General features: G+C 47.2%; 1 protein-coding gene and 2 non-coding genes across 7 annotated transcripts; all 3 read left to right on the plus strand.

Annotated features, from left to right (window-relative positions):
* The first annotated feature begins 49 nt into the window (after nt 1–49).
* On the plus strand, nt 50–23,912 carry PROX2 (prospero homeobox 2). 5 transcript variants are annotated; one of them, XM_053311092.1, is made up of 6 exons: nt 55–186; nt 1,561–1,742; nt 7,058–8,626; nt 13,281–13,388; nt 18,141–18,335; nt 22,279–23,912. In XM_053311092.1, the coding sequence occupies exons 3-6, from the start codon at nt 7,184–7,186 to the stop codon at nt 22,462–22,464; spliced, it is 1,932 nt and encodes a 643-aa protein (XP_053167067.1). In that variant the 5' UTR covers nt 55–186; nt 1,561–1,742; nt 7,058–7,183; the 3' UTR covers nt 22,465–23,912. The 5 variants fall into 5 exon arrangements, with proteins under 5 accessions (XP_053167061.1, XP_053167067.1, XP_053167042.1 ...); XM_053311067.1 differs by having other exon boundaries at nt 109–1,414; XM_053311080.1 differs by having other exon boundaries at nt 109–1,089.
* Nucleotides 16,089–16,252, plus strand: LOC128341400 (U1 spliceosomal RNA). Its single transcript, XR_008314403.1, has one exon. It is a non-coding gene; the product is annotated as a U1 spliceosomal RNA (small nuclear RNA).
* On the plus strand, nt 17,210–17,373 carry LOC128341399 (U1 spliceosomal RNA). Its single transcript, XR_008314402.1, has one exon. It is a non-coding gene; the product is annotated as a U1 spliceosomal RNA (small nuclear RNA).

Consider the following 23,912-nt stretch of genomic DNA (forward strand, 5'->3'; position numbering starts at 1 on the left):
ATCGACGTGGGTTGTACCAACTGCGATTTATCGAAGCACAAAGAGGAAGGACGAGCAGGGGAAGCCGGGTTGAGCTAGCCTGAAGGGGAGACGGGGAGGGTCGGAGCAGGGCAATGCAGCCGAGGCGGGGAGGAAGAACGGTCCCGCTGGAAACGGAATGTGCAATCGGCCGTTTTCAGGAAAGCGGTGCGAAGCAGGCTAAGTTGGAAGTGAAGGGCGGGGAGTGCCGCCCTGCGGGTGCCAAGCTCCCGTTACCCTAAAGAGCCACGAGTGCGTCAGTTCTGCAGGCTCGCCCGCTCTCCAAGTGGAATATTTCTTTGTAGTCCGCCTTTCGTCTCGGGACCCCCAGGCGGTGTGATCCCAGTTTTCACAAGCTGACATCATGGCGGGGCAAAGAAGGCAACAATGGCCCCCCGGGCCCCAAACATGGAGTATATAGCTGATCAAAAGCTAATTTGTGTTTTTAAACTGTTTTAATTTGTTTTATGTTGCTGTAAACTGCCCAAAGATGCAGGTTTGAGGTAGTGTGCAAATAAAATAAATAAAAATTTTAAAATTAAAAATTGCCATCACAAGGTCTGATGGTAATGAATGTTATAAGCTAAAAATGCCTTGTGTGAAGTAGTTGTCTTTTATGTCCTCTGAACCTACTGCCAGTGGTTTTCACTGGAAGACCCAGAGTTGTAGCATTAGAAGAGAAGGGTGGGGGGACGACGAGACCCTCTATTCATTTTTCCATACCAACCATTCTTAATTTTATAAACATCTATTCCCCCTTAACTAAAATGGCCCAATTTGGCCTTTCCTTGTAGAAAATATGCTCCAGCAATCCCTTGATTAGTGACAAAGCAACAAGTAAAGTGTCTTAAGGGTCACTCAGGTAGAGTAGTGGCAAGCTATGCCCAGGGAGCCGATCCTCCTGTCATGCAGGGGCCCTGCTGTTGTCCCCAGCTTCCTTTTCAAGGGATCAAAACACAGTTATAAAGCAGGTGGTTTCCAACGAGAATTGACCACAAGAAGTTTAAATTCTAAGACCAGAGAGCGATGGATTCTGGGGCTAGAAACCTGCACTAGCGGTGGACGCTTAAGGTGTGTGAAATGGAGAGTCTTGAATTTAAAAGGGTATTGCTTGGAAGCCTTCTGGAGGGGAAAAGGGGCTGGAAATTTTCCTAACCCACTCCTGGGCTCCACTATGGCCCACACTCTCATGAGAAAGTGTTCTCTGTGTGTTTGCCATGTCTCATGAGCACAGCTTTTGGGCTGATTTTTGGGTCAGGGATCCCTATGGGGGTTCTCTTTTTATTCTGGGTGGGTTGGTCACTCTCCCAGCGGATCTGGCTGACTAGAACTTTACACACACACACTTTGGATGAGAATGGGAAATCATGTAAAATACTCCTGAGAGCTGTGGAAGGTAAGGATGCCCTCTATACACACCTCCTCTAATAGACCCCTATTATCTATTTCCCACCTTCCTGTGCACTGAGAAGCCCAAATATACAAGTGGAGGGAGTTCTTTCACTGAACTAACCTCTGCCTCTCTTTCCTGCATATTCATAGGCTTCTTGAAGCTGGTTGGCTGATATCAGCCGCCTCACCTCCTTGTCTGTGACTGTGATGCTGGGATTAGGAGGATCTTTAATGACAGCCCCAGGGCTTCAATGCCCCCCTTTTCATTCAACAGCTCTCTCCAGACACTCTGGAAGCACAGGGTAGCATCCCCCATACCTATGGCAACCAAGGTGAGTTCTCTATCCCCTGGAATATAAGGGAAGAAGGAAGGTGACGTGTTCAGACCTCCATCACCATATAGTCCAGTGGTCAGTGCTGGATATTCTCTCTATTGTGAGATTTTCTGGATGTTTTTCTTGAGGGTTAACTTTGCAGACTTTAGCTATGAAGCAGCTGGTTTTTGAATCTCTCTTTGCTAATATATTTTTATCGCTTCTTTAAAAAACAAAACAAAACCCAATCTCTTAATATATTTCCAGTTGCAATCTGGAAGCATATCTACCTGTTCAAAAGCATCTCTAATCATTTTGGTAGCATCTGGTTGTTTGAGATGTCTGGGGTGGATTATGAGAATGCCAGAATCTGACTAGTTGCAGATGTCTTTGTAAGTTTGACGAAATAGCCAACTACTTGATATGTTCCTCTGAAAGGTCAAATGTGACAATGGAAATTCTGAGGACCTCTTGTAAGGATGGCTTTTGAGGGTAATTGGCAGGGGCAGCAGATGGCTTTATTATCTTGGGGCAATGTCTTCTGGATGCCTTTAGAAGACTAAAGGAAGGTCCAGCTGTATGGCAGAATATCTGAATTCTTACAGAAATACTTGTCTTCTGTAGTCTGATAAACTTTATTTATTCTTGAAACCTGTTCTTCCCAGAGCAGCTCCATCCCCTGAGGGGAATATCTTACAGTGCTCATACTTCTAGTCTCCCATTCATATGCAACCAGGGTGGACCCTGCTTAGCTAAGGGGAGAAGCCAGTGTGGTGTAGTAGTTAGAGTGCTGGACTAGGACTGGGGAGACCCAAATTCAAATCCCCATTCAGCCATGATACTTGCTGGGTGACTCTGGGCCAGTCACTTCTCTCTCAGCCTAACCTACTTCACAGGGTTGTTGTGAGGAGAAACTTAAGTATGTAGTAAGTATGGGCTCCTTGGAGGAAGGGGGATATGAAAGGTTAAATAAATAAATAAATAAATAAATAAATAAATAAATAGTCATGCTTGCTACCACAAGACCAGCTCTCCTCCAGGAGGAGTAAATGGACAGGTTTCACAATGGAGGGAGGGAGGAAGTGGGGTCCTCCACTGGGATTGATACTGAGATCAGTGCTCTTTAACTTGTTCATAAACGATCTAGAAGTTGGGGTGACTAGCGAAGTGGCCAAATTTGCAGATGACACTAAACTATTTAGGGTAGTGAAATCCACAACTGATTGTGAGAAACTCCAAAAAGATCTCTCTAAACTGGGAGACTGGGTGACAATATGGCAAATGTGGTTCAGTGTAAGCATGTATAAAGTGATGCACATTGGGGCAAAAAACACCAGCTCCACATATACGCTGATGGGATCTGAGCTGCATCTGTGAAAAAAGCTATTTCCATGCTAGGAATCATTAGGAAAGTGATTGGAAATAAAAATGCTAATATTATAATGCCTTTATACAAATCTATGGTGCAGCCACATCTGGAGTACTGGAAAAGGTGCAGAAGAGGGCAACCAAATGAGCAAGGGCCTGGAGCACCTTGGTTATGAGGCTAGGCTACAGCATCTGCGGCTCTTTACCATGGAAAAGAGGCGACTAAGGGGAGACATGATCGAAGTGTATAGAATTATGCATGGAGTGGAGAGGGTGGACAGAGAGAAAGTTTTCTCCCTCTCTTACAACACTAGAACCAGGGGTCACCCCATGAAACTGAAGTTTGGGAAATTTAGGACCGACAAGAGGAAGTGCTTTTTCACACAGCGCATAATTAATCTGTGGAATTCTTTGCCATGGGATTTGGTGATGGCCACCAGCTTGGATGGCTTTAAAAAGGGCTTAGACAGATTCATGGTGGACAGGTCTATCAATGGCTACTAGTCTGGTGGCTGTGGGCCATCTCCAGCCTCAGAGGCATGAGGCCTCTCAATGCCAGTTGCAGGGGAGCAACAGCAGGAGAGAGGGCATGCACATACCTCTTGCTTGTGAGCTCCCCAAAGGCATCTGGTGGGCCACTGTGTGTGAAACAGGATGCTGGACTAGATGGGCCTTGTGCCTGATCCAGCAGGGCTGTTCTTATGTTCTTACTAGAATGAATGAATGACAAGGACTGTCCACTTTAATGCACTGGTTCCTTCCAAATGGCCATAGGAATGCATGGAATTTCCAAATGGAAAATTCAATGCATTCCATGGCCACTTGGAAGGAACCAGTGCATTAAAGTGGGCATTCCCTGTCATTCATTTTAGAATGTCCTGACACTAGTCTACTGTAGGACTTGCATTCTGACTGTCCCAGGTTCAGTCCCAGGCAGCATCTCCAGGTAGGGCTGGGAAAGACTCCCGCCTGAAACCATGGAGAGCTGCTGCCAGTCAGTGTAGACAATACTGAGCTAGATGGATCAAGGGTCTGACTCCTTGATAAGGCAGTTTCCTATGTTCTTAAGACTGGAAGAATGGTAATAAACAATTGGAATAGCAAGATGAGCACATTATTTCCATGTAGAAAGCCAAGGGCATTGTGTCCCTGCTGAGACCCTGGAGGGGAAAAAAAGGTACTGGGACTGAATCTCTGCCCGTCCCTGCAATACTGCATAACTGCCTACTTGTGGTTCTGAACGTGACATCTGTAACCAAGATTTGAAGTTCATGACAGATGCTGGGTTTGGAACCACAAGCAGGGCAGGATATGCCAACATTGGCAAGTTCAGATGGCACGGCCAATGTCAGCACATCACCCTTCTCGCACTGGAAGGTGCTCAGTTTGTTGATGAGCTCCAGGAATTGGCAGTTTGCTGTTTCCCATATCATTGGAATGCATGGTTTCTTCTGAATGGCCATAAGAATGCACTGAATTTCAGAATGGCCATTGGAATGCATGAAACTCATGGCTTAAACAGTGTTTTTTAAGGGTTGTCTCTAAGCCGTGCATGTGCTCATTCGCGTGCGCGCGCACACACACACACACTTCATTGAATTGAAATTTATTGGAATGGATTGTGTTTCTCCACCTGCGCAGCGGGGAAATGACTTGATTATCAAGCCAGAGGTTGCCAGTTCGAATCCTCGCTGGTGTTTCCCAGAAACACCTATATCGGGCAGCAGCGATATAGGAAGATGCTGAAAGGCATCATCTCATACTGCGTGGGAGATGGCAATGGTAAACCCCTCCTGTATTCTACCAAAGAAAACCACAGGGCTCTGTGGGCACCAGGAGTCGACACAGACTCGACTGCACACTTTACTTTTACTTTACTCCTTACAATAAAACAGTTCAGCACATCTGCCTTTGGATGGACATTGGAATGACCCAAGAAATGGCCCCTGGAGATTGAAAATCCAAATGGCAATCCCATCCCACCCCCTACTAATTAATGCATTCACACGGCACTGGGAAGATTTCTGGTGCAATTCCCATTGAAAAGAGCCAGAGCCAAAAAGAATACCATGCTGATCTTGTGCTGTATGGTCAGGGCTGACTGGCAGCAGCTTCCCAGGGTTTCAGGCTCAAACAAAACATTACTTTAGTCTGACCCCTGCTAACTGAACAAAGAGGCACCTTTTAAAGTGATCATTATCTTGCATTTAGCTGGGAGGAAGCCACTGTCCCTATCCAACCTCAGCACAGCATTCCCCCAGTGGCAGGGGCGTAGCTATAACTGAGCGAAAGGGTTCAAAGAACACGGGTCCCCAGCTCCTGAGGGCCCTCCAGCTCCATCCCTCCCTATTTTCTTCATTATCCCCCTCACTCTGGGGGGCCACCAGAGAGAGAAATGAACACGGGCCCCCTCTCCCCTAGCTACGTCCCTGCCCAGGGGTGGTTGCTGGTACCTACCTTATGTTTCTTTTTAGACTGTGAGTCCTTTGGGGACAGGGAACCATCTTATTTATGGATTATTTATTTTTCTGTGTAAAACACTTTGGTTGAAAAGTGGTATATCAATGTTCATAGCAGTAGTAGTTGTTGTTGTACTCAAGCGTGGGTGGGATTCAGACTGGGACTGAGGTGGGGGGTGGGGTTTTCCAATCCATAGCACCTGCCCAGAACAGCTATTCTTTGACCAGGGAGGGGAAACTCTTTCCCTTCTGGGGCAAATCTCTCTCTCTCTCTCTCTCTCTCTCTCCCTCTCTCTCTCTCTCTCTCTCTCTCTCTCTCTCTCTCTCTCCCCCTCTCCCCTAGACTGGAAGGATGATGCTAAGAGAAAGGGTTAAAGCCCCCCCTGGCAGTCCCAATCTGGTTCAGTTCCCACACTGTCCACATCTACAGTGTGTATATATATATATATATATATATATATATATATATATATATATATATATATATCAGGGATTCACTGCCTAAGTACCTCCCAGGCCACTTCTGGGTTCAAATATGCAAAAGAGCACCATAAAGAATATAAAGAGCAACGCTTTGCCTTGTCCTCTGAGCAAAAGACAGGAAGCCATGCTTTGCCAGAAGAGTAGATTATGATTGAACGTAAGGAAATTCGTCTTAGAAGTTCAGCAATAGCAAACACACATGGGGAAGCGGTAGCAGAACATTCTCTAGGGGATGTTTTCGGAATGCAATGAACTACATACCAGTTTGGAACCAGGGCCAGATTAAGCTAGTGCGGGGCCTGTAGCATATGTTATAAAGGGGTCCTAAATTTTTAAAAATGCACATAAATATTAAAACATAAATTATTTACTTGCATAGTAAAGTAATTCAATTTTTTCATTTGCTATATTTTGGAGTATGGGAGACCAAACCACAAACTCACACTTACTACAACAGTGAACATTTATATACCATTTTTCAATCAAAATTCTCAAAGTGGTTTACACAGAAAAATAAAGAGTGGATAGATGATTCTGTGTCTCCAAAGAGTGGATAGATGATTCTCTGTCTCACTCTAAAAAGAAAAATGTGGTAGGCACCAGCAACAGCCACTGGACAAATGCTGTGCTGGGCCTTCTCTTAAAAGGCACATTTAGCAAAAAAGGGATCTTTTATCTAACATGGACCAAATAAGACACATAAGTTTTAACTTTAATTCCCAGTTGGAAGCTGGGCATGCAGGGCCCTCGAAAACGCGGGGCCCGTAGCAAATGCTACATTTGCTACTACGTTAATCCGCCATAGTTTGGAACAGAATATAAGAGATGACCCTTCTAACTCTATGGTAATCTGATCCTTGGGCACTGTGTTGTTTTTTTCTGTTTTCCCTAAAAAGACTGCAGTATTTCAACAGATGTGTCAAAGGAATACAGGAGAGAGTTGTTTCCTTGCACATCGAGGGTCACGTTTTTGGTTTTTTAAAAATGTTGTGTAATGTATTTTCTCTTTTCTTGCTTCTCCAGATTTCTAACCATCAGACACCCAAGCCACCTATGGTCTCAAAATCCTGAGTTCTGCCTACATTACAATCTTATTACCCCAACAATCCTTGCTAGTTTGTTGGGTACCGGTTCTTCTTCCAAGAAGATATGAACAAGAACACTGTCTCTAACCACTATAATTACAGCCTCGGTGCTGGTCATGGAGGCGGACAGAAAGGAGAGCCTTGCCCTGAAAGAGACCATTTCCTTCCTTCTGTATCCTACTATGCATCTGTAATATCACACCTCCTCAGTCAGCCAGATGCTAATGCCGAACTGGATCCAAGCCTTCTTCTCCCTTCCTCACAGAAAACTGAACTGCTGTTCCAAAGGCCTGGGAACAGTACATCTTCTAGGGAGACCTCCTCATTGAGTCAGTTGCCTGTCTATGACTTGAGTCACCCTAGTCGGTTCCATAATGAACACTTGCAAGCTAAGAGGGCCAGGGTGGAAAACATTATCCGGGGCATGAGCATCATGCCAAACGCCATAGTGCCTGATCTCCTAGGGGAAGGAGACCAACACCAGGTGGAGAAAGAAAAGGAGAACTATAGAGAGAACAGGAGAAAACAGAAAATTCCTCAGCAGCAAAGTCCACATGAAACTTCTCTGGCAAGACCTGGCAGAATAGACCTGCAGGCAGAAGAATGCCTCCAGCTGAAAAAACAGCTCCATCTTTTGCAGCACCAGCTGAAGCAGCTTCAGGAGAGGTTCCTTCAGCCTTATGAGCTCAGTGATTCCAGCCCAAGCCAAAGTGGTACGGCAAAGACTGCACACTTGCTGAAGGAGGCTCTGGGGCAACATTTGGACAACAGCAACCAAGGTGTGGCGAGTGACCCACACACAGATAATTTATGGAGACGTATCCCCAAGATGGGAGGATCAAAGCTGTCAGAGGAAGGGGCTGAAATGAGGGCGTCCCTTATTCCAACTCCAGAAGAGAGAACTCTGTCAGAGATATTAAAACATGAGTTAATCCAGGTGGTGACACAAGCCGTGGACTCTGTTTTGAAAAAAGTCCTTTCTAAACCACCAGGCTCCCAATCCCCGTTGAATAACAGCCCTCCAGTGTCAGGTTCCTCTACTGGGAGAGGCTGTAGAGATGAGTCTGAGGAAAGCACAGCCAGAAGGTTTCCTCCTAAGGCTTCTTCCCAGAAAGGCTCCATCTCACTAGTGACAAGTAAATCTCCAGGCTTTCCAGAGTATCGCAACTGCTCAAAAACAGAAAGAACCCCCTGCCAGGCCCTACATGTAAATTATCCTTTAGTGATGACCTCTGAAGCTTCAGGCAACGGGATTCTTAGCCAAATGCTAGTATGTGGTCAGAATGACCATTGGGGCAGCCCCCCTCCAAGAATGGTCTCTTCTCCGGAAGCATTAGATGTTCCCTGGCAACCAATCAAACTGAAGTCATCATTCATGAGACACCAGCAATATCCAGTGTCCTATAAATCTGCTGAAATGGGAAGTTTGGCTCCTCTTCCAGCCTCAAACACAGAGTTTGCTGAGGTGCATGCAGTGATGAACAGGATGCCCTTCGCCTCAACACATATATCCTTTAGGAGTTGTTGTTGTTGTTGTTGTTGTTATTATTTTATTATTATTATTTCGATTTCTATACTGCCCTTCCAAAAATAGCTCAGGGCGGTTTACAAAGAGAAACAACAAATAAATAAGATGGCTCCCTGTCCCCAAAGGGCTCACATTCTAAAACGAAACATAAGACAGACACCAGCAACAGTCACTGGAAGTACTGTGCTGGGGGTGGATAGGGCCAGTTACTCTCCCCCTGCTAAATAAAGAGAATCACCACGGTAAAAGATGCCTCTTTGCCCAGTTAGCAGGGGTTAGGGTTAGGGTTAGAGTTCTAGATCATCAGTATCCACAGCCTTGACCACAGGTGGCTGTTCAGTGTTGCCTTCTCACATAGACATGGACAAGAAGTAAGACATCATGTAAGGGTCTGGTTAAATAAAGCCTGTAGCTTGAGGGGAGAAGGTTACATGCAGACATATGCTATGAAAGGCTGTTTCCTTAGAAGGCAGTTCATAATGGAGAATTGTTGGAGTGGAGCAGAGAAGATGCTTAATCTTCTCCCCACTTGCTATTTTTCTGCTGCAACTCCTCACTAAGCTGCTTTCCACCCTGCAGGGTTCCAGGTGTATATTCACCCTCAATCTTGTATGGAAAGGAGGGACAGGAAGGTGTGTGTGTGTGTGTGTGTGTGTGTGTGTGTGTGTGTGTGTGTGTGTGTTGGGGAACTGCAACAGAAAATAAGCTGGTGGGGAAAGGGTTAAACGCAGAAAGAAGGAGATGGGGCAATTCCCAGAGATGTTGAATAAAAGTTATTCGATTCTTTATTAATTTATATTCTGCTGATGCTGGATACAACCTCCAGAAAAAGATACTACAGTGATGTATACAATTGCCTCTGAAGAAGAGCATTTTTAGCACAAAGTGCATCAGACAATAATCGAATAAGGAACTGAATAACATTTATTCAGCATCTTTGGGAATTTCCTTCCCTTTTCTCTTGGCTTTTTGGTGCTGCAACATTTCCCCTCCTCATGATCAACTCCTGACCAGAAGTGGGGCTCTGCATTCCCCTAGCTATGGCCAGTGCGATCAGCAAGGGCTCTTCCAGATGACAATAAAACACAGGATCTGCAAAGCTCCCATGCAAGCTCCAGATGCTCTCTTCCTCACAGCCCATATGCTCACAGCTCACATAGGCTTCCACGCTCTTTCCAAGTGTAATCTTATCCTCTGGCCAAGCAGGGGGCTCGTGTAATTTTCACAGCGCCCCCTGCTGACCAGCTGTTGTGATTTGAGTGGAATTTGCCCCTTTCCCCAGTTGCCACAAAAGTAGTGGGAGCTTATTCTCGGACTGCAAGAGCTGGCAAGAAAGTGGTGCTGTGAAAATGGCTCAGGGCCCCTGCAGGGCATGTGGCCAGAAGAGAAGTATGGACCAGGAAAGGGCTTCTAAACCTACACAAGACTGTGTCTAGGGGATCTTGGAGCTTGCACAGCAGCTTTGCAGCTCTCACATTTTATTGTCATCCGGAAGAGCCCAAAGTGCGCTAGACAGTGAGGCTGTGCACACGAGCAGCCCAAACCAGGTAGGGCAGCCTAAGCCTACATTGGGTTGCATGTGTGCAGCACTGGGGTCAAGACCAATCCTGACACCGCTTCCCCCACAAGCCCAGGAATTTACCCCAGGCTTCAAACAGGGTTAAAGGGCACAAGTGCGCCTTTTACCCCAAGTTCGGGGCCATGCAGCCCGAGCACACACAGGTTTGGGGTTGTGCAGCCTGACTTTGCAGCCTGAGCGCACACAGAGTTGGGAGTCTAAAGCGCCCAACTCATGCAGGAATCCCCCAGTGAACCATGCTTGTAGTGCAGTGCATTATGGGATTCCTGGAGGCTAGGATTTATTTTCCAGGCCTCCAGAGATCTGTGCTGCTGGGAACAGTGTGGATCATGTGGGAAGAGGACTCTGTCCATCTTCTGGGGATAAGGTAGGTGCAATCCTGCCTCCCCCATGCCTTCCCTCCCCCCACCCCCGCTACGGCCGTGTGTAGGACCTTCCTAATATTGCAGCAGCTTGATTGCTGAGCCTCCTCCCAGGCCTGCTGATTAGATAAGCTGACACACACATCCATTTGTTAGTAGGGATGGATGTGCCCGGAACCATTCTGGTGGCGGCGGGGGTGTTCCCTTAAGGGCGGGGGAGGATGCACTTATCTATCCTGCCGCATTTCCCCTGCCGGTGCTCTGTTGTAGCAAAGCCCCTTGCCTCCCTGCTGCCTCATTGGCCTCGCTGCCTCCCTCCTGCCTCATTGGCCTCCCTGCCTCCCTGCTGCCCCATTGGCCGGAAGTGGCCAGAAGTACCGGGCGCGCATGTGCCAATCTGCCGTGCACACGCACGTGACGGGTGCACACGTGCCCGGTACTTCCGGCCACTTCTGTCCGATGAGGGCAACGGGGTGGCAGGGAGGTACACTGCCACCCTGAGGAGCTTTGCTACAATGGAGCACCAGCAGGAGAAATGTGGCGGGAGGGGTAAGTGCACCCTCCCCTGCCCTTAAGGGAACACCCCAGCCGCCGGCGGAACACCAAAATGGCCCGGTGGCTGAAACATTTCAGAGGCCTCTATAATGGCCTCCGAAATGTTTTGGGCTCAAGCCTATTAGTTAGTAGACAAGAAGGCTGGCTCCCTGCTGCGTGATGCCAGGAGCAGATGATGACCCTCGCAGCAAGTATTCTTTGCATCAGGAATTCAGCCTGAAGCCTTGGCTGTATGGTCTCACAGCAATGTTCCTGCTGCTGCTTGAAAGCAAGCAACAAAAATGTAATATTTATTTATTTTATTGACATTTATAAACTGCTCCGTCCAAAGGCTCTGGGCATGCATATTAGCTTGGCTGGAGCATAAAACCCGTTTCAGGCCTGTTCCTGGCTCTGTTTATTCCGGGTACAATGTACCTGGTTAGAGGGGAAATGTTGGCTAGCCGCACCCCTCTGTACCAGCACACTCCGTGGCCACACCCCCTGCTTTTTTGGGTTCAGTCCTCGTCTGCAGAAGCAAGTGCTGATCCTGGGGAGACGTACTTCCTGCGTTCTGGAACCCAGGCTGTACCAGAATGTGCGGATACATCCATAGTGGCTCATCTGAATGAGCTGGGGGAAGGGGGGGTTGCCAAACAAAGCGCAGCTGCCTCTGGTTCCCGGCAGTTTTGATTGCGCCTGCCTCTCCCATCCCACCCTGCCCTGGCGTTAATGGGAGCTGTGCTTCCTGCCGGCTGGCCATTCATCAGGTCAGTTCTACTTGACAAATGGGTCTGTACAAACCCATTCGTTCCAGAACATGTCTGCTGAGTCCCCCCCACCCCCACACTCCCTTATGCTGTGATATCTTGATGCTCAGGGCCCAGGTGTAATGAAGGAAAGGGGGACCATCTGCTTGTTGGAGATGAACTTCCAGTGCATCGACCTTTTGCACCAACTGTCCTAATGACCACTAGGGGCATTGGGAGTAGAGACAGTGAGTCAGGGTCTCCCTATCTGTCCCTACTCTATGACCCCTGAACTGACTCTGCAGCACTTCCTGTGCTGAGCAACAATCCTTCCTTTCCTTCTAGAGAGCAGATGGAAACATCTCTCTCTCTCTCCTTACCTATCCACTATGTAGTCCTTTAGATTAGAGATAGGTCTTTCCTATCTAAGTGTATTTAACCAATAAATATTTAGTGTTTAGTCATACAAGGATCTCCATGTGTTTTCTCTAAACAGCTGCAATATCCGAACCATCCTCTGCTACCTACTCTGTAACTGGAGTGTGTGCTCATTCCTTAATGCTCTGCTGTTTTACCTATTGTGGGTAAAAATCAACAACCTCTAACACTGCTCAGGTCCTGAAACCTGGGGGTGGTCGTGTGGCCTGAGGCTGGTAGTGGCCTGGACTGGAAGCCAATTACCATGGGGTGGGGTGGGGGGATAAAAGCCAAGTTGTACATCATGCTCAAGTATGTTTATGCAAATGTATTTTCTGATCTCTGCATGGGGTGTCCAGATCTTGTAAGATTTCAAGAGATTTGCCAGAACCAATTAGAAGCAGAGGCAGGCTGTAGAACAAAACAAGGCCACTTTCAGACAGCAATAAAAAGGGTTGGGTCAGCACTTTTCCAAGCACAGTTTTATTTCATTCTCTTTCTGCACATTTCGAGAGTCTGCTTAGGGTGTGGGAATCCAGGCGCTTTTTCCAGGCTCAGAGCAAGGTCATAGTGCCATTTTCTCAGCGCCACTTGCTGGCCGGCTCTTGCTTTCCTTGAAGAACCCCCATTCGCCACAAAAGTAGAATGGGTTTTTCACAGAAAGCCAGAGTTAGCCTGCAAGTGGCGCTGAGAAAATGGCACTATGACCTTGTTCTGCGCCTGGATAAAGCGTGGATTCCCACACCCTAAGTCCAGGCCACTACCAGCCTCAGGCCACACGACCACCCCCAGGTTTCAGGACCTGAGCAGATGGTCCCCCTTTCCTTCATTATGCCTGGGCTCTAAGCATCAAGATATCACAGCATAAGGGAGTGTGTGGGGGGGTGGGGGGCGGACTCAGCAGACATGTTCTGGAACTGATGGGTTTATGCAGACCCAGTGACTATGGTGACTAGAAAGAGCAAGCAACCTTTTCCTTGACACCACGTTACATCCGGGAAGCCTTGACTCCTAGCCATCTGAAAAAGGCTAAGCTGATGTTCTTTTTCACTCGCTACCCCACATCTTCTCTTCTGAAAGCCTACTTCCCTGATGTCCAGGTAAAAATATCCAGTTTCTTGTATTTCAAAGCCTGTGCAGATGTTAACATTTTCCCAGAGTATGTTATGCACTGTTGTAGTAAACTGGAGGAGTGCCCAGAGAGGAGAGGAGAGCTGGTCTTGTGGTAGCAAGCATGACTTGTCCCCATAGCTAAGCAGGGTCTGCCCTGGTTGCATCTGAATGGGAGACTTGATGTGTGAGCACTGCAAGATATTCCCCTCAGGGGATGAAGCCGCTCTGGGAAGAGCAGAAGGTTTCAAGTTCCCTCCCTGGCTTCTCCAAGATAGGCTAAGAGAGATTCCTGCCTGCAACCTTGGAGAAGCCGCTGCCAGTCTGTGAAGATAATACTGAGCTAGATAGACCAATGGTCTGACTCAGTATATGGCAGTTTCCTATGTTCCTATGCCCCAATTGGGTGGAATGAGTAAGTTGCCCTGCCACCATCACCTCCTCATGAAGGCTATGGGCACAGTGGCCTGAGGGACCGGCAGAGGGGCTTTCTGAGCGCTCTGGGCCCTTGGCAGCTGTCCAGTGATGCCCTGACACCAGCCTTCTCTGTCACATTCTACCACAACAACTGCAAATATTATGTATATACCACTTCTCAACAAAAGTTCCCCAAGTGATTTACACAGAAATGTAAATATTAAATAAATAAGATGGTTCCTTGTACCCAAAGGACTCACAATCTTTAAAAAAAAATCACCCCCAGCTTGTTATTTGGACTGGCAAGAATCAGCACAGTCGCTCTGTGTGTGGTTTGTGGATGTCACACATGCTGAAAAAAGTACTAGTCTGGAGTTCTTGCATGAAGGAGGTAAGGAAGAGGCCCCTTCAAAGATCAACCGTGTAGCATTATAGACCCCTAGTGGCAGTTTGTAGTGCAGCAGCTTTTTAGAGTTCCTTCACAATGGATGGAGAACTGGGTTTGCTTCTCCACACTAGAGCTCTGGCATGCTGCTGAGACATATATTGTGCCCAATAAAGTGAAGTGAAGTGATTAACTGCTTCATTTGCTTCACAGGGAAAACCAGTAATTAAAGCCCTCCCCCACAGGAAATAGAAACAACTAAGGAGCGATGCAGAAATGCTATGGCTATGCAAAGGAACAGGAAGCAATTAATGACTGGGGCAGAAGATGCTTGAAAAGAAAGGGGCAAGGAGGAAGCTACTAATTAAAAGGCCCCAAAAAGCCTCGACAACATTTTCCCAGCCACACTGTACAGCCTGTAAACAGCATTGGTTTCAGGGCAGTACCTGTGGTGGCAGCGTCCCACTGAAAGGTGAAGCCAGCTCAACAAGGGGACGAGGGGACGAGGAGTGAGGGAGGTGGGGTCTCTGTCGGCATTTGGGGCTGGCAAGGAGGGCACCCCTAGGACCAGCCTGCCCATAGCAGTAGTGGGTGCTGGCAGAGCGATCCTTTGCAAGCTTACCCAGGTAGGTGAAGGCCCATAAAAGGCTGTTTGCCTGTAGTTGGCCCTGTTGTCCTCTTAGTATGGGTGAAACCGCTGTAGGGTTTGCGGCCCCTTCCTTCCCAACTGGCTTCTGCAGTTGCATGAAGAGCTGCTTGCCTGTCATTTCTAGCCACTTGGGAAGCCTTTGCCATATATGCATGAATTATGCATATATGAATTATATGCACTGATGACACTGGACGGCAGGTCCTGGCTTCTCTCTTCCTGGGCACTAGCTGGGTGGAATGCGGCCTGCCTGTTTCCCCTCACGTCTCCATAAGTACAAGGAAAGCTGTGGACCAACTAAATTGAACTATGCAGGCTCCACAGAGGCTCCATTAAACTCCTGTTTTGGTGGGCTTGGGCTGGCAGATGTATTGTGTCCTTGGAGGGCCACCATACTTGCTGGTGGGCTGAAGTCGTCTTGATGAGTCAGGAGCTACGCAGGCCTGGTTTAAGGACTAGGGCGGGTTGTTTGTTAATGATGGAAGCTGAAAGTCCAGGCAAGGGGCTTGGAATGCCCTGAGAAGGCAGCAGCCCTGTTTCCAGTGTGGCGCTGGCCTGGCTGGCTGTAACTCATGTGAAGTTACAGCAGCATCGGGGAATCGGAGGATGTCGCAAACTCGGAATGCTCTCTAAAAACAGGGCACATTGTTCTCTTGGCTCTCTGTGTGGGCCTTAACGTTCCTATTCCCTACAGTTCTAGGGCAAATACGTTATTTCCTTTCTCTTGCACAGCGCAGTTTTCCGAGTCCCCTGAGCCGTCTTTAAAACGCGTGCGATCCTCCCGCGAGACTCGTTATCCCCAGGCAGTGTATTGGGCTAGTATTGCTTTGCTTCCATAGGGGAAGCTACGCGATTTGCCGCGCACAAGCGGTCCTCAGAGTTTGTATAATCGGGTGCTTCCCACTAAGCGTGAGACTCGTTCTTTTTTTCTTTTTGGAAGCCCGATCATTTGTCCGAGGCTTCTGTTCCCAGCAGGCGGCGACGTAGAGCCAGAGGAGGAGGAGCTCTTTTGGCCGTATGCAGATAAGAAGAAGCAGGGCATTGTGGGAGCAGAGAGCGGAGTACAACGGCCTTGTGGGGTGAAACACCCCGCCCCTCGACCAAGCGGTGTTTACAGTTCGTACTGCTGTCCTACTGCTGATCCCAGTCGTAGGCAGGGGAAAGAGGTTGACACGTACCCGCCGTGTCCTGAAGTGTAGCGTGTGGGAGTGGGCTATGGCGTGGCGAGGGCAGCAAAGCATACTTACCTGGCAGGGGAGACACCTTGATCACGAAGGAGGTTTTCCCAGGGTGAGGCTCATCCATTGCACTGCGGGTGTGCTGACCCCTGCGATTTCCCCAAATGCGGGAAACTCGACTGCATAATTTGTGGTAGTGGGGGACTGCGTTCGCGCTTTCCCCTGGCATTGCTTGTTTAAGAATAGATTTGGCTTTGTTTCTTAAGTTAGTGGCTTTTATGTTTCTAGACTTTGCATTTGCTGTGCATGTGGAATTGTATGTTTTCCCCAAGTATCTTGGGATTTCTCTAAAATGAATCGCAACTCTTCCGTGAGCTTCAATCTTGCTAAGCCACATTGACTTTTTTTTAGTATGAGAGGCGACTTGGTTTACCATATAATAGCTTAGGCTTTGTTTTCATTCTCTTTCTCCATTGGCACAGAATCTACGCTAATCTGTTCTAGTCATACCCTAAAGCTGAATCCTAATCTGCTGGAGTGTAGGGTTTCTAGAACACAATTTTATTTTCGCTTTCTGAAATATGGCCTTGTGACGATATATCATGTCCATCTTACAGGGTGTGGAAAACTTCTGTCCTTTTCCGTGACAAAGCAGCACCCATGATAATGTTCATGAGAAACCAGTGACCACAGTAATGAAAAAAGGCACTGTCCGGTCCATCTAGTAAAAAAAACAAAACAACAACCAAAAAGTAAGAAAATCTCACACACTAGAGAAGATCACAAAGATGTCTATGAGAAAACAGTACCGGAAAGAGAAAATCTCACAGATAAGGGGTGGGGGAGCTTTCTAGTATATGAGAGTCATGCAGGAAAAAGAAATTTCACAAGCCAAGATATTTCAAACTACAGGTGCCATGCAGAGACAAAGGAGGAAGGGGAGGAGGAGCGAGTCTTTTGGCCACATGCAGATAAGGAGAAGCAGGGCATTGTGGGGGAGCGGGGCGCAACGGCTTTGTGGGGTGAAACATCCCGCCCCTCGACCGCTCGATGTTTACCGTTCGTACTGCTGTCCTACTGCTGACCCCAGTCGTAGGCAGGGGAAAGAGGTTGACACGTACCCGCCATGTCCTGAAGTGTAGCGTGCGGGAGTGGGCTATGGCGTGGCGAGGCTAGCAAAGCATACTTACCTGGCAGGGGAGATACCTTGATCACGAAGGAGGTTTTCCCAGGGCGAGGCTCATCCATTGCACTGCGGGTGTGCTGACCCCTGCGATTTCCCCAAATGCGGGAAACTCGACTGCATAATTTGTGGTAGTGGGGGACTGCGTTCGCGCTTTCCCCTGGCATTGCTTGTTTAAAAATAGATTTGGCTTTGTTTCTTAAGTTACTGTGTTTTGTGTTGCTGTACATGTTTTTCAATCTCTTCTTCCCTTGGCACGGAATCTAGCTAATCTGAAAGCTGAATCCTAATCTGCTGGAGTGTGGGGTTTCTAGAACACAATTTTATTTTCTCTCTCTGAAATATGGGATAGCTCCCATCAGAACTAAGCCCTCTTCTGGTGCTAGTAACAGTTACATTCTACCATAGTTTTAATTAGCAATGATGAGTATCTACTCGATGCTATTCGCATACAGTCAAAGGAGCTCCTCTTTGCAGCGCTGCCTGCTGGAAAGAGAAGCTGCAGGCAACTGTGGCCACCAAAAGGAAACAGCCTGTGCCAAACAGCTGAAGTGCAGGTTTCCTTCAAAGGGACAAAGAGGAGCTGGCATCAGTAGGTGTAAAGGAGAACTAGTCTCAGCTTCTGTATTAAAGGATGTATATCCTTTCTCTACTCCCACAGCTTTTTACATAACATCCAGTGTGATGAAGAGTTCAGGAGGACTTGAAAGCTTGCTGTGTTGTGACTTTTTGGTTGTTCCCAATAAAAGTATATTGCTGTATTTTGGCTAAGAGGCTGAGTTGCCTCTTTTAAAATTGTTGATGCGCAGGGAGAGAACCTGAATTCCTTGAAGGCCAGCATAAATATTGAATTAATATAATAATATATAGTGCAGGGTAGGGGAAAGAGCGAATTAAGTCCATACTGTCATGTCCCATGTCCTTTCACAGTTCACCCGCTGTATCACCTCTCAGCTCATCAAGTGGTTCAGCAACTTCCGTGAGTTTTACTATATCCAGATGGAAAAGTTTGCTAGGCAAGCCATCTTGGAGGGAGTCACAGATGTCAATGACCTCATTGTTTTAAGGGCCTCTGAGCTCTTCCGGACCCTCAACGCACACTACAACAAAGGGAATGATTTTGAGGTGAGCCTTTACTTGTCCAAAGTGTTAAATGATGTGCCATATTCTAAGAAAATGTTCTTTATTCCGGAACTGGGCAGCTCTGTGCTACTTGGTGTTTCTTGTTTTTTCAAAACATAGTAATTCAAGAGAACACCATAGAAAATTTGCCATAACCTATTCAGATTCTAATATCATAATATGAAATTCTAGTATCACTGGAATCTCTGCATTATGGAAATGTTACATACTGTGTAAGTGAATGAAGAGACAGACAGCTGTTCTATGGCTGTAGCTTTAACTTCTCTATATGTTGTTGGTGTGCTCTAAAGTACAACACCCACATATAAGCATAGAGTAGTGATATAGAAACTGGATTCTGCAATTAGAATAAGAGAGTCTGTAGTGTGTTGGCTGTGAGGTTCCCCTGCAGCAACCCATAGGAAAGGCCAAGTAGCCCCATGTATCCCTCAGTGATGAGAGAGAGAGAGAGAGAGACAGTCCCACAGGACCAGGTGGTGGTGAAGTCTCAGTGTTGCAAGCATGAGGTGTATGATGCTGAGGACAAGGTGGGATGCTAATGTATCATCAGGCCCTACCTCTAGCTCTTGACTGGTTTAGGTCAGGAGGAGGTGAGACCAAGAGCTGCCAACTAACCCACCAATGGCCCCACTCTCTTGGCTGCGACTCTCTGAAACCCATGTTTTTCTTAGTGAGAAATCACGTCCCTGTGCTAAGTTAGAGCCAGGTGTTGTGTGAAACTGGAGAAGAAAGTGCACTGGTGCAGCCCTGGGTTTAGGGATTTTGTGTCTTTCCTGGCAGACCTTCTGTGGTTCTGGTCTAGCCTTGTTAGTGATGAAGCAACTTCTTTGCTTCCATGAGGGACCAGCTAGGGATGTGCATGGAACTGGCGACTGCTGGTTCGAAAGTAGGGGGGATAACTTTAAGGCCTCGGGAGGGTGTTTTCCACACACACACACACACCTGTGTGTTCCCCTTGCCATCGTTGTTCTCAAAAATGGTCCTGCCGGGGCAGCAAAAAGGTATGCTGCCACCCTGGCAGGACCATTTTTGAGAACAGTGCCGGCTGAGAGAACGCAGTGGGGGTGGGGGGGGTAAGAGCACCCTCCCCAGTCCTTAAAGTTACTCCCTCACCACCTTTGAACTGGCCGAACCGCTGGTCTTTCGAACCAGTCCTGTGCACATCCCTAGGACCAGCAGCAATTTTCTGTTCCTTCAGAACCCAAATGGCAAGGATAATACAAATATGATGGATAGTTACAGTGAGGGAAATAAGTATTTGATCCCCTGCTGATTTTGTCTGTTTGCCCTCTGACACAGATATGACCAGGCTATAATTGGAATGGTAGGTTTATTGTAGCTGTGAGAGACAGAATAACAACAAAACAAACCCTCAAAAGCCCAGTGCCCAAAAGTCAGCAATGGATTTGCATTGTAGTGAGGGAAATAAGTATTCGATCCCCTATCAACCAGCAAGATTTCAGGCTCCCAGGTGTCTTTTCACTATATGCAGGTAACGAGCTGAGATGAGGAACACCCTCTGTAAGGGAGTGCTCCTAATCCCAGCTTGTTACAGTACCTGTATAAAAGACACCTGTCCATAGAAGCAAGCAATTACTCAGCTTCCAAACTCACCACCATGCCCAAGACCAAAGAGCTGTCGCAGGATGTCAGGGACAAGGTTGTAGACCTGCACAAGGCTGGACTGGGCTACAAGACTATCACCAAGCAGCTTGGTGAGAAGGTGACTACAGTTGGCACGATAACTCGCAAATGGAAGAAACACAACATAACTGTCAATCTCCCTCGGTCTGGGGCTCCATGCAAGATCTCACCTCGTGGAGTTGCAATGATCATGAGAACGGTGACAAAGCAGCCCAGAACTACACGGGGGGAACTTGTCAATGATCTCAGGGCAGCTGGAACCATAGTCACCAAGAAAACAATTGGTAACACACTACGCCGTGAAGGACTGAAATCTTGCAGTGCCCGCAAGGTCCCCCTGCTCAAGGCAGCACATGTACAGGCCCGCCTGCAGTTTGCCAATGCACATCTGAATGATCCAGAGGAGAACTGGGCGAAAGTGTTGTGGTCAGATGAGACCAAAATCGAGCTCTTTGGCATCAACTCAACTCGTCGTGTGTGGAGGAGGAGGAATGCTGCCTACGAGCCCAAGAACACCATCCCCACCGTCAAACATGGAGGTGGACACATTATGCTTGGGGGGTGTTTTTCTGCTAAGGGGACAGGACACCTTCACCGCATCGAAGGGACGATGGACGGGACCATGTACCGTCAGATCTTGGGTGAGCACCTCCTTCCCTCAGCCAGGGCATTGAGAATGGGTCGTGGATGGGTATTCCAGCACGACAATGACCCAAAACACACAGCCAAGGCAACAAAGGAGTGGCTCAAGAAGAAGCACATGAAGGTCCTGGAGTGGCCCAGCCAGTCTCCAGACCTTAATCCCATAGAAAATCTGTGGAGGAAGCTGAAGGTTCGGGTTGCCAAACATCAGCCTCGAAACCTTTCTGACTTGGAGAGGATCTGCAAAGTGGGACAACATCCTTCCTGGGTTGTGTGCAAACCTGGTGGCCAACTACAAGAAACGTCTGACCTCTGTGATTGCCAACAAGGGTTTTGCCACCAAGTACTAAGACATCTTTTGTGAAGGGATCGAATACTTATTTCCCTCACTACAATGCAAATCCATCGCTGACTTTTGGGCACTGGGCTTTTGAGGGTTTGTTTGTTGTTGTTCTGTCTCTCACAGCTACAATAAACCTACCATTCCAATTATAGCCTGGTCATTTCTGTGTCAGAGGGCAAACGGACAAAATCAGCAGGGGATCAAATACTTATTTCCCTCACTGTATATACCACTTTTCAGCAAAAGTCCCCAAAGCAGTTTATATAGATATAAATAGATAAAATGGCTCCCTCCCTGTCCCCAAAGGGCTCACAATCTAAAAAAGAAACATATGATAGACTGGATGGATAGACATATGCTGGCCATAGACTGGGGACGGATAGGGCCAGTTGCTCTCCCTCTGTTAAATAAAGAGAATCACCACTTTAAAAGTGTGTCTCTTTTGTTCAGTTAGCAGGGGGTAGTGTGGCACAGTGTCCCCTCCCATGAGGCGGGGTGAGGCCACACCCTGAGTGTTAATTTTTTTGGTGCCAGGACAAGATGCCCTCTGCCACCCCACTCACCTGTCTCCCTCTGGTGGCTCCTATGCAGCTCTTTGAAAGGGGTGGCATCAGATCAGCTGACCTCCTTCTCTTTGCTTTTGCTGTCACCTCCTCTTCCCTTGATGGCCTCCTTGAAGGAGGAAGCAGAGGAGGATGCCCATGCTGCGTGCTGTGCAGTGGCTATCACTGTCACAAAAAAGGAAGAGGAGACAGCAGAGGTGACTGTGTGTATGCACATGCACGTGCGCGTGTACACACACAATCTAGCAGGGCCAGCAGCTATTGCTGCTGTTGCTCCTTGAAAAAGGGGCGTGGAGCAGCATTTGGCACTTTGAAAAAAGGAGAGGTGGCATTTGGTGCCTTACGTCAGGTACAAAGGAGTCTTGGGCCACTACTGTATCCTGGGAGCAGAGGTAGCCTTTATCAGGTGTGCCATTCATTGGCTTTGCCAGCTGAAGCTCTGTCTGGTCTACCCTGCAGGGGCGCTCTTACCCCTGGACTTTGGGTCCAAAGTCCAGGGCCTCCACAGCCTCTGGGGTCCCCTAAATCCTCTTTAGTTTGTCCTGGGTGGTGTGATTTCCCAGCAGAGCAGGATGATGCTTAATTTATAGGGTGGTGGGGGGCTTCCAAAGGCTTTAGATCCAGGCTCCAAAATTACCTAGGTGCACCTCTGTTGTTACCCTGATTCCCAAACTGATCAATGGTATGCTTCATATCCCTAACCTTCTTATTGTCTCTCTCTCTCTTTCCCTAGGTCCCTGATGGTTTCCTGGATGTTGCCAGCCTGACCCTTCAAGAGTTCTTTAGTGCCATCAGGGCAGGGAAGGACTTGGACCCTTCTTGGAAAAAACCCATTTACAAAATTATTTCCAAACTAGATAGTGAGATTCCAGATGCCTTTAAAGCCTCCAGTTGCCCCCCGGACCTGACCCAGAGTTAACTCATCATTACCATAAAAATTGGCATGTGGCAATGAGATTCCCAGCGAAGAGACTGGTCAGAGTCAAGGTCCAGTCTTCCCTGCATGTTTTGTTTCCTGACCACACTGGAATATAATAATGGAACCTGAATTGATGTAGGAGAAAGATTGTAGCACTGTTCATATGTCTACTGCTTAGTGGAATTAGATGTATGAAAGGTTCTATTCTGGGGTGCAGGGAGAAATCTTCTGCCCTGTCTGCCAAATAGACACTATGCCAACCACTTAGCATGCTACTTCTATGCAATCTGTCATTTTATTTGCACCTCTTTCTTGGTATTGGCCACACTCTGGCCAAATCTGGCAAAAACTAGGCATGCCAAAAATCCCACTGAAACCACTAGAACCAAAATATGTCATTAAATGCAAAAGGCTGCAAAGCTATACATATTTATTTGAGAGTAAGCCTTGAACTCAATGGGGGCCTACTTCTGAGAAAACAGGTGCATAGTATTGTTCTTTTAATTTCAATGGAATTTAAGCATGCTTAAAGGTAAAGTGTGCTGTCAAGTCAGTGAGTGTCGACTCCTGTCGACCACAGAGCCCTGTAGTTGTCTTTGGTAAAATACAAGAGGGGTTGACAATTGCCATCTTTCACACAGTATGAAATGATGCCTTTCAGCATCATCGGTAAGTCTCAATTCTTCTCTTTTCTGGAAACTCCAAAAACAAAACTGTGTGTCTGTAAATGAGATCCTGTAAGCCCTTCAGCTCCACAAGTGAGATGGACGCAGGAAATGTAGTCTTCTATCTGAACAAGTCCAATGTTACTTGTTTTCAATGGGATTTACTCCCAGGTAAGTATGCATAGGACTACAGGCTGAAGCAATTTACTCAAAGGAGTCTAGCTGAAGTTAAAAGGACAAGTTAGGCACTGTCTAACATCCTCTTAATTTCAATGGGACTACTTTGAATAATTTTCTTCATCATGTCAGCCACACCCTTAGGTAAATCTGTAATGTTTGCTTTGCTGCTATTTCTTTGTTAAAGTGTCTTGTCAGATGGAGAATTTTTGAACACCCTTCATTTTTTTCCTACAAGCTTCAGGGAATAGACTCCAAATCCATTGAGACTGATTTTTGCGGCATTCAAATTTATTCCTGCCACTTACGGGGGTGGGTGGGAACTGGACACACTGATGTCAGAACAACCCAGGATCATTTATTTATATTATATTATATTTAACACGTTTGTATACCGCCCAAAATGCAAGCCTCTGGGTGATTTACAACAAAACCGCCCTAGCCGCTTAGCTAGCTCACTCCTTAGATTGTATATAGACTTTATGTCCAATTCATCATGAAATAAGCAAGATGCTTGGTAATAAAGCAAAAGGATCATCTAGGATATAGTGAATTGTGAGACCTAAAAATTGATATGGTACACAGAAATAAAATATAGAAAATGAA

This window comes from Hemicordylus capensis, chromosome 1 (assembly GCF_027244095.1).
Source record: "Hemicordylus capensis ecotype Gifberg chromosome 1, rHemCap1.1.pri, whole genome shotgun sequence".
In the NCBI taxonomy this organism is placed as follows: domain Eukaryota; kingdom Metazoa; phylum Chordata; class Lepidosauria; order Squamata; family Cordylidae; genus Hemicordylus; species Hemicordylus capensis.